We start from the raw sequence: 10,785 nt of genomic DNA, 5'->3' as shown, positions 1-10,785 counted from the left end.
TTACTCCCATTTACATTACTTAAATGACTGCAGAATTCACTGGGATGATGGGGGTAAAATAGGATTCCACTTAAATGGATGGCCTTTGTATTTTGATGTGAGGTGCCTAAAACTGCAGCGAGATGCTGCATCCTCCCGCTAAGCCATTCTCCAATTTCAGAAGGTGCAAAGTAAAGTTGATCAGTGGTGAACACAAATTCATATTTGGCAAATGTGCCAGAGCACTGACTACTCCCTCACCAGCACCCAGTGCCACTGTGATGCCAGTTAGATCAGTAAAAGTATTGGTATATAAATCACGGCTTTCCACAAGTGGGTGCAGTTCATAAGCAACTTTAACTGCTGAATGATAAAGGTAGCTTTTGTTATCATTTTTATGTCTATATTTTATATAAAATGTACACGTTACTGTCAAACTGAAAAATAAAAGGGTTTAATTTTCTGATATGGATGATGTTGATACATGACTTCAGAAGAGTGACTGACAAACTGTTGTTACATTAAACTATGGGTGGCACGGTGGCACAATGGTTAGCATTGTTGCCTCACAGTGCCAGGGACCCGGGTTCAATTCCAGACTTGGGTCACTGTCTCTGTGGAGTTTGCACGTTCTCTCTGTGTCTGTGTGTTTCCTTCGGGTGCTCCAGTTTCCTGCCACAGCTCAAAGATTCGCATGTTGGGTGGATTGGCCATGCTAAACTGCCCCTTAGTGTTCGAAAATGTGTAGCTTAGGGGGATTAGCTGTGGGAAATGTGTTATGGGGAGAAGACCTGGGTAAGATACTCTGTCAGGGAGTCGATACAGACCTCAATGGGCCGAATGGCCTCTTCCACAGTGTAGGGATTCTATGATTCTAAAGCTGTCACACAATTTCCACTAGGCTCCAGTAGATTAAGCTCCATAAATGTTCATCATTTTGACTCTGGGCAATATGGAGTATCAGTTGCCTCATCCAATTGACATGCCTGATGAAGTATTTGTCACACCGTTTGTCATTTGAGATCAGTCCTATCTAAAGTGAGACCATTCATCTTCTGGGGTGGTGATGGCCTAGTGATATTATCGCTAGAACATTAATCCAGAAACTCAGCTAATGCTCCGGAGACCCGGGTTTGAATCCCGCCACGGCACTGGGGGAATTTGAACTCAATAAAAACAAATCTGGAATTAAGAATCTACCGATGACCATGAAACCATTGTCGATTGTTGGAAAACTCATCTGGTTCACTAGTGTCCTTTAGGGAAGGAAATCTGCCGCCCTTACCTGGTCTGGCCTACATGTGACTCCACAGCCACAACAATGTGGTTGACTCTCCAAGGGCGACTACAGATGGGCAATAAATGCTGGCCAGCCAGCGACGCCCATGTCCCACGAATGAATAAAAAAAATCTTGTTACTGAAAACATAGGAACAATAAATCCCATTCAACTAACTTTCAGCTACTCTCCAAATGTTCGCATTCCACCCACGATGATGCCCACGGCCGGCGGGACTGGGAAATCCCACCGATTTTCTCATTCAAACCTCATGCCGCCAAATCCAGGAAGCGTTTCTGTGCCACTGGGCAAATTTCTCATGCCCGGGTATCTCGAACGGAATGTTGATTTGGCCACATGTCAAAGTGCTGTTATTGTGTCACCGCGCGCCACACCCGAGGGTATTCCGCAGTCCCAAAACAGTACAAAATCACAACAGACGACAGGAGGCAGAATTTCAGGTTGTTTGCTCAATTACCCTTCGTGGAAGGTATGAGTCTTTGTGGACAGGGTGGTTCAAGAAGCTGGCACACCACTGCTTTCTCAAAGACAGTGAGGAATGTGCAACAAGTTCTAGCAGTGCCCGCGACACTGACATCCCAGCAATGAACCAAATAAAAGGAGTTTTACTCCATCAGAATGAAAACAATGCAAGCTTGAGCCGATTCGAAAAATACAATTAGTAAAAGATAGAAATTGTTCTCTCTCCACTGTGATATCTCATGGTGAACCAATACCCTGAGTATAATCCACATCCAGGACAAATGCAGTTAATAATGGATAATGTACAGAGATATGGAGAGCTCGGAAACCAATAGAAATTACCTTTCCATTCCTGAATCAGGAAGTCAGGGGCGGCACGGTGGCACACTGGGTTAGCACTGCTGCTTCACAGCGTCAGAGACCCGGGTTCAATTCCGGACTCGGGTGACGGTCTGTGTGGAATCTGCACGTTCTCTCCGTGTCTGCGTGGATTTCCTCCGGGTGCTCTAGTTTCTTCCCACAGTCCAAAGATGTGCGAGTTAGATGCATTGGCCATGATAAATTGACCCTTAGTGTCCTGAGATGCGTAGGTTAGAGGGATTAGTGAGGTGGCGGCACGGTGGCACAGCGGTTAGCATTGCTGCCTCACAGTGCCAGGGACCTGGGTTCAATTCCAGACTTGGGTCACTGTCGGTGTGGAGTCTGCACGTTCTCCCCGTGTCTGTGTGGGTTTCCTCCCACAGTCCAAAGATGCGCAGGTTAGGTTGATTGGCCATGATAAATTGCCCCTTAGTGTCAGGGGAATTAGCAGGGTAAATATGTGGGGTTACGGAGATAGGGCCTGCTGGGATTGTTGTTGGTGCAAACTCAATGGGCCAAATGGCCTTTTTCTGCACTGCGTTCAACAGGTATAATGCACAGTAAAAATTGGCCTTTCCTATTGATAATGAGAGACAATATTCTTCATAAAGATTATATTTCTTTTTTAATTAATGCATGAACAGTCATTGCATTTACATAGAACATACAGGAAACTCAGTAGTACAGGTGAACTGAATGGCATGTCTTGTTCACATCAGCTTTACAGTTTAACTTAGAAACTATATATTGCAGCAGATACAGGTGCACAGTGGGGGGAATGGAGGGAAAGGATGGGACATTATGGCAATCCATTCCTTAAGTATTCAGGCTAGTCGCCAATAAGCCAAGACTGAAAGGCAACAAGTTGGGTTATCTATGGATTTATCGGACTGAGCTCAGTGGCTAACAGGTCACAATGCTACTTCAGGAAAAGTTCAGGAGTTAAGACCACAATCAGATCCGCCATGACCTTACTGAAAGGCGGAGCAGACTCGATGGGCTGAATGGCCTACTCCTGCTCATATTTCTAATGACCGTATGATCTACTTGCATGGAGCAAACTGTTAGTCCAAAGAGTTGTGGAAGAGAGTGTCGATCAAGTACTTAATATAAGTGCAAAAACTGTCTTGTATAAGCTGGCATTCAGGTGTTTAATACAGGTCTCAGGTCAGTTTGACAAATACTGACAATGTTCTGATGCTTTCATGAGATCAGGGAGAGGCTGCCTCATAAATCCATCACTATCCGGTTAAAAAATAAAAGCGCCTTTTTTTGTAAATTATAAAAAAAGTGAGCTCCCATTGCCCTTCGTACCCGAAACTATCTTTCTCCCTCGCCTAGAAACCATTGACACAAAGTTTAAGTTAAAAAAGTGACGACATCAAATAAGATTATTACCTCGGAAGATGTTCAAGATTAAACTAAGATCTTTTCTGTAGTATATTCCATGTACATATGCCGCACAAATTAAATATTATACAAGTTGTCAATGCTGCAAGTGGAGTTAGATGTCAACCTCCAATGTCAGTGGGACCCAAACCCTCCTGTTAATAAAATATATTACAATTATATACAAGTAACTTACATTATTTCATCTTTGATAAGACCCATTCACAAAGATATGAGCAGACAAATGAACCCTGACCTTTATTAATACATGAAAGCGAGATATTTTGTGAATTTGAGCATAGTCAGTGTGTTTGTGGGTCCGTTTCCAGTTTGTTCGTAGATGCCTATTCGGAAAACAAGCTTCAGGAAGAAGGACAAAAGTAAAAAGGCACAAGTCTAAACCTCTTTGATAGTTCGCTCCTTGGGCGCTGCCAGTCGAAATTCCGACGTGCTCGCCGCGGACATATAAAAGGACTGAGTTTTCCGTTTTAAGCGGGCGCGCTTGTTCGCCAGGACAAGGCTCCGCCGACTGGAGCTAATGATTTCGGAAATGAATTTCTTACAGTCAACACAAACCTCCATCGTGCTCCAGTCCTCCATCAGCTCTTTGGGAAACTCCAGACTTTCGCTCGACTTCTCCGATGACTTGGACATGGACGGCAACCTGTGAACGGTCAAACAGCCTCGCATTAGAAACAAATGTTGAAGGCCCTTTTGTGTGTCTGATAAGGGAAGCCTATTGTTATCTGCAATAGAAACATAGACGGTAGGAGCAGGCGGAGGCCATTCGGCCCCTCCAGCCTGCTCCGCCATTCATCACGATCATGGCTGATCATCCAACTGCATCCTCGTCACAGTTCACCCTCCCACCCAACTTGGTATCATCTGCAAACTTTGAGATGTTACATTTTGTTCCCTCATCCAAATCATTCATATATATTGTGAATAGCTGGGGTCCCAGCACCAATCCCTGTGGCACTCCACTAGCTACTACCTGCAAATTTGAAAAGGCTATTGAGTTGGACGATCAGCCATGATGGTGATGAATGGCAGAGTCGGCTTGATGGGCCAAATGGCCTCCACTTGCTCCTATGTTTCTATGTTTCTAAAAGCGTAACCCTACTTTCTCCCCATAATCTCTGATCCCATTCGCTCCAAGTGCTATATCCAGCCGCCTCTTGAATACATTCAATGTTTTGGCATCAACTACTTCCTGTGGGAATGAATTCCACAGACTCACCGCTCTTTGAGTGAAGAAATGTCTCCTCATCTCCGTCCTAAATGGTCTACCCCGAATCCTCAGACTGTGACCCCTGGTTCTGGACTCCCCCACCATCAGGAACATCCAGTGATGCTTTGGAAATGCTGAAAGTCCATTTTCTCCATCGTCTCCCTTGTTATTTTTGATACACATGGGAGATTAAGAACTGAGGCCCTTTATCCTTGGGCAGAACCTCTGTACTGCCAGAGATAAGGAAAAATTTCTTCTCTCAAAGGGTTGAGTGCCTTTGGAACTCCTTGCCACAGAGAGCTGTGGGGGCAGAGTTCTAGGGTGGGATTTTCCAGCTGCGCTCGTCCCAAGACTGGAAAATCCTGCCTGAGGTCAACAGAGCTTTACATGGTCCGTGTCCCGCCTGTTACGATTCCACCCCTCGTGCATATTTAAGGCTGAGATAAATGGATTTTTGATCAGTAAGGGAATCAAGGCTTACAGGGAAAGGGCAAGAAAATGGGCGTGAGGAATATCGGAGCAGCCATGATCCTAGTGAATGGTGGAGCAGGCTCAAGGGGTCGAACATCCTACTCATGTTCCTATTTCTTATGGTCTTAAGTGAACTGCCCTGTTGCTGGATTTGTGCCTAGTCCTAAACTTCAGAACAAGAATATTTCCATCGAATCAACCACACTGCAAATAGAGAAATAGTCGAAGCCACAGCAAAATTTGTATTTCTATCCCACTTCTTCTTTTGTGGAACGGCATTCATATCGTTCCCAAGAACTCCTCACAGGCACTCAGTTCATTTAAAAGACATAATGCAAGCATTGGTCCCAACAGTCATCAACAGATGGGTCAAGACCCCTTCTATCTTAATGTCAGTAAAACTCAAATCATTCTCTTCAACTGTGCACAGCTCTGACCTGAATTTGGAGTATTGTGAGCAGTTTTGGGCCCCATATCTAAGGAAGGATGTGCTGGCCTTGGAAAGGGTCCAGAGGAGGTTCACAAGAATGATCCCTGGAATGAAGAGCTCGTCGAATGAGGAACGGTTGAGGACTCTGGGTCTGTACTCTTTGTAGTTTAGAAGGATGAGGGGGGGATCTTATTGAAACTTACAGGATACTGCGAGGCCTGGATAGAGTGGACATGGAGAGGATGTTTCCACTAGTAGGAAAAACTAGAACCAGAAGGCACAACCTCAGGCTAAAGGGGCGATCCTTTAAAACAGAGATGAGGAGGAGTTTCTTCAGCCAGAGAGTGGTGAATCTGTGGAACTCTTTACCGCAGAAGGCCATGGAGGCCAGGTCATTGAGTGTCTTTAAGACAAAGATAGATAGGTTCTTGACTAAAAAGAGGATCAGGGATTATGGGGAAAAGGCAGGGGAATGGGGATGAGAAAAATATCAGCCATGATTGAGTGGCAGAGCAGATTCGATGGGCTGAGTGGCCTAATTCTGCTCCTATGTCTTATGACCCGAATTCATTTCTTCCCATACTTCTGCTCAACACCCTCGTGTATTGCCCAACTGTAAACGCAACCTCCAATCCCATCTTCAATTCGTCATCAAGACCACTTTCACCTCCACAATATCACCTGCCTCTGCCTCTTCCCGTCCTCTGCTAAATATCTCACCAGCGCTGTTATCCCTTCACCACTGAAGTTCTCTAATAACATCCACAGCTCGAGTTCCTATTTCCGCCGTCGGTAAACTGCGGTGGCTCAGCTCCTCATCCAGACTAAAAACCCACAGCCCAACATCCTCTTTTCTCATGAATTCTGCTGGGTTCCCGGTGATAGGCAGGTAGGTAAGGCAAAGCAAAGGTGCTTTGGGATTCGTGCTGGTCACAGTGAAATACAGTTTCTGCTCGGTAACACCGCCGGATCCGGCACCATTCATCCACAATTGGTGCAAATTCACCCAAAAGGTTGCACAATGTTGAGCACAAATTACTTCCAGTACAAATTGAGTTCCTGCCATCATTTGTGCTAAAATAAAACCGTGAGAAGCTTGCCCTGCCCACAAACATGACCCTTGCTCTGCTTTCAATGCATTCTGCTCTCTTACCTTGATGCCACAATTAGCGTCTTCTTTAGTCTTTAACATTAACATCAACACTCTCCCAATCTTGTGCCCATGACATCTTTGTCAAATCTCTCCCAGCTTCCATCTCTCACTGACCTTCTATTTTGCTCCGCCCCCTCTTAAACAGTGTAGAATCCATCACATTTCTCCCTCTCTTTAGCTCAGAAGAAGAGTCAGACTGACTCGAGGCTTTAACTCTGTTTCTCTCCCCACAGGTGTTGCCAGACCTGCTGAGGCTTTTCCTGTCTGATGTATACAGATGTCAGGTGCGGACGACACAAAGATTGCTGGACTTGCGGATAGTGATGAACATTGTCAGAGAATACAGCAGGATATAGGTAGAACAAAGAACAATACAGCACAGGAACAGGCCCTTCGGCCCTCCAAGCCTGCGCCGCTCATGTGCCCAACTAGACCATTCGTTTCTATCCCTCTATTCCCCAGTCTGTTCATGTGGCTATCTAGATAAGTCTTAAACGATCCCAGCGTGTCCGCCTCAATCACCTTGCTTGGCAATGCATTCCAGGCCCCCACCACCCTCTGTGTAAAATACGTCCCCCTGACATCTGTGTTGAACCTTGCCCCCCTCACCTTGAACCCGTGACCCCTTGTGTTTGTCACCTCTGACCTGGGAAAAAGCTTCCAACTGTTCACCCTATCTATGCCCTTCATAATTTTATACACCTCTATTAGGTCGCCCCTCATCCTCCGTCTTTCCAGGGAGAACAACCCCAGTTTACCCAATCTCTCCTCATAACTAAGACCCTTCATACCAGGCAACATCCTGGTAAACCTTTTCTGTACTCTCTCTAACGCCTCCACGTCCTTCTGGTAGTGTGGCGACCAGAACTGGACGCAGTATTCCAAATGTGGCCGAACCAATGTTCTATACAGCTGCAACATCATATGCCAACTTTTATATTCTATGCCCCGTCTAATAAAGGCAAGCATGCCATATGCCTTCTTCACCACCCTCTCCACCTGTGCTGCCACCTTTAAGGATCTGTGGACTTGTACACCCAGGTCCCTCTGTGTGTCTATACTCCTGATGGTTCTGCCATTTAATGTATAGCTCCCCCTTACATTAGATCTACCGAAATGCATCACTTCGCATTTATCTGGATTAAATTCCATCTGCCATTTCTCGGCCCAATGTTCCAGCCTATCTATATCCTGCTGTATTCTCTGACAATGTTCATCACTTTCTGCAACTTCAGCAATCTTTGTGTCGCCCGCAAACTTACTGATCACACTAGCTACATCTTCCTCCAAATCATTTATATATATCACAAACAGCAGAGGTCCCAGTACAGAGCCCTGCGGAACACCACTAGTCACAGACTTCCAACCGGAAAAAGACCCCTCCACTGTTACCCTCTGTCTTCTATGGCTAAGCCAGTTCTCCACCCATCTAGCTAGCTCACCTTTTATCCCGTGAGATTTAACCTTTTGCACCAGCCTGCCATGAGGGACCTTGTCAAACACTTTACTAAAATCCATATAGATGACATCCACGGCCCTTCCCTCGTCAATCGTTTTTGTCACCTCCTCAAAAAGCTCAACCAAATTTGTGAGGCATGACCTCCCTCGTACAAAACCATGCTGTCTATCGCTAATGAGATTATTCAGTTCTAAATGCGCATATATCCTATCTCTAAGAATCTTCTCCAACAATTTCCCTACCACGGACGTCATGCTCACCGGCCTATAATTACCCGGGTTATCCTTGCTACCCTTCTTAAATAACGGGACCACATTTGCTATCCTCTGGGACCTCACCTGTGTCCAGTGAAGAGACAAAGATTTCTGTTAGAGGCCCAGCAATTTCATCTCTTGCCTCCCTGAGGAGTCTAGGATAGATGCCTTGGTTGATTGGCTATGCTAAAATTGCCCTTAGTGTCCTGAGATGCGTAGGTTAGAGGGAGTAGTGGGTAAATATGTAGGGAGATGGGGGTAGGGCCTGGGTGGGATTGTGGTTGGTGCAGACTCGATGGGCCGAATGGCCTCTTTCTGTGCTGTAGGGTTTCTATGATTTCTAAGCCATCTGGCCCTGGGGATCTGTCTGTCTTAATGTTTCCTAAAAAACCTAACACTTCATCCCTTGTAATGAGATATTTTTCTAATGGGTCAACACATCTCTCTAAGACACTACCAGTCAACATGTCCCTCTCCTTTGTGAATATTGATGCAAAGTATTCATTTAGGATCTCACCTACTTCCTTTGGTTCTAAGCATAATTCCCCTCCTTTGTCTCTGAGAGGTCCGATTCTTTCCCTAACGACCCTCTTGTTCTTAACGTATGTATAAAAGGCCTTAGGATTCTCCTTAATCCTGTCTGCCAAGGTCATTTCGTGACCCCTTTTTGCCCTTCTAACTCCCTGTTTGAGTTCTTTTCTACTTTCTCTGTATTCCTCCAGTGCTCCATCTGTTTTTAGCTGCCTGGACCTCATGTATGCCTCTTTTTTCTTTTTGATTAGGTAGTGATGAACATTGTCAGAGAATACAGCAGGATACAGATATGGAACATTGGGCGGAGAAATGGCAGATGGAATTTAATCCAGATAAATGCAAAGTGATGCATTTTGGTCGATCTAATGCAGGGGGGAGCTACACAATAAATGGCAGAACCATCAGGAGTATAGACACACAGAGGGATCTGGGTGTGCAAGTCCACAGATCCTTAAAGGTGGCAACACAGGTGGAAAAGGTGGTGAAGAAGGCATATGGCATGCTTGCCTTTATTGGACGGGGCATAGAGTATAAAAGTTGACATATGATGTTGCAGTTATATAGAACGTTGGTTAGGCCACATTTGGAATACTGCATCCAGTTCTGGTCGCCACATTACCAGAAGGACGTGGAGGCTTTGGAGAGAGTGCAGAAAAGGTTTACCAGGATGTTGCCTGTTATGGAGGGTATTAGCTATGAGGAGAGATTGAGTAAACTGGGATTGTTCTCCCTGGAAAGACGGAGGTTGAGGGGCGACCTAATAGAAGTTTATAAAACTATGAAGGGCATAGATAGGGTGAACAGTTGGAAGCTTTTTCCCAGGTCAGAAATGACAAACACAAGGGGTCACAAGTTCAAGGTAAGGGGGGCAAGGTTCAATACAGATATGCGGGGGATGTATTTTACACAGAGGGTGGTGGGGGCCTGGAATGCACTACCAAGCAAGGTGGTTGAGGCAGACACGCTAGGATCATTTAAGACTTATCTAGATAGCCACATGAACAGACTGGGAATAGAGGGATACAAACGGATGGTCTAGTTAGGAACACATGATCGGTGCAGGCTTGGAGGGCCGAAGGGCCTGTTCCTGTGCTGTATTGTACTTTGTTCTTTGTTCTCAGATCAAAATGATCACCGCTGGGAACATCAGCTAATTGTGTCTGTTTGCCAGCCTCCCAGTAGGTTCCAGCAGTTAAGCTCGAGCTTTTTGTCACAGGGACACCAATCTGCACATTTTAAAAGGCTTTTGAATTTTTTTTTTTTTAGCTTATTTAGAAAATCAGTAATGCACCCCTACAAATCTGTGTGTATTTCTGTATGACTCTGAAAAGTGATTTTCAGTAATTTCAAATTGGGTTACGCAATGAGAATTGGATTGCACTGTTCTGGTCACCCTATTATAGGACGGATTTTATTAAACTGGAAGGAGTGCAGAAAAGATTTACTAGGATGTTACCGGGACTTGATGGTTTGAGTTATTAGGAGAGGCTGGATAGACCGGAACTTTTCCCCTGGAGTGTAGGAGGCTTAGGGGTGATCTTATAGAGGTCTATAAAATAATGAGGGGCACAGATCAGATAGATAAGGTCGTCAACATCTTTTCCCAAAGGCAGGGGAGTCTAAAACTAGAGGGCATAGGTTTAAGGTGAGAGGGGAGAGATACAAAAGAGTCCAGAGGAGCAATGTTTTCACTTAGAGGGTGGTGAGTGTCTGGAACAAGCTGTCAGACATAGTAGTAGAGGCGGGTACAATTTTGTCTTTTAA

General features: G+C 45.2%; 1 protein-coding gene across 3 annotated transcripts in view; it reads right to left on the bottom strand.

The window, feature by feature from the left end:
• Nucleotides 1-2,707: 2,707 nt before the first annotated feature.
• LOC144495572 (protein spire homolog 1-like) overlaps nucleotides 2,708-10,785 on the bottom strand; it is a 266,677-nt gene continuing 258,599 nt past the window's right edge. For 2 of the 3 annotated variants that reach the window (XM_078215700.1, XM_078215701.1), the window contains exon 17: nucleotides 2,708-4,153. In XM_078215700.1, coding sequence (XP_078071826.1) covers nucleotides 3,886-4,153 — 268 coding nt within the window. In that variant the 3' untranslated portion in view covers nucleotides 2,708-3,885. The remainder of the gene's footprint in view (nucleotides 4,154-10,785) is intronic. The other variant, XM_078215699.1, reaches the window with a different exon arrangement.

The sequence above is a fragment of the Mustelus asterias genome, chromosome 7 (genome assembly GCF_964213995.1).
Source record: "Mustelus asterias chromosome 7, sMusAst1.hap1.1, whole genome shotgun sequence".
Taxonomy (NCBI): Eukaryota; Metazoa; Chordata; class Chondrichthyes; order Carcharhiniformes; family Triakidae; genus Mustelus; species Mustelus asterias.
The sequence above is the reverse complement of the archived record's forward strand: the minus strand, read 5'-3'. Positions and strand labels throughout refer to the sequence as shown.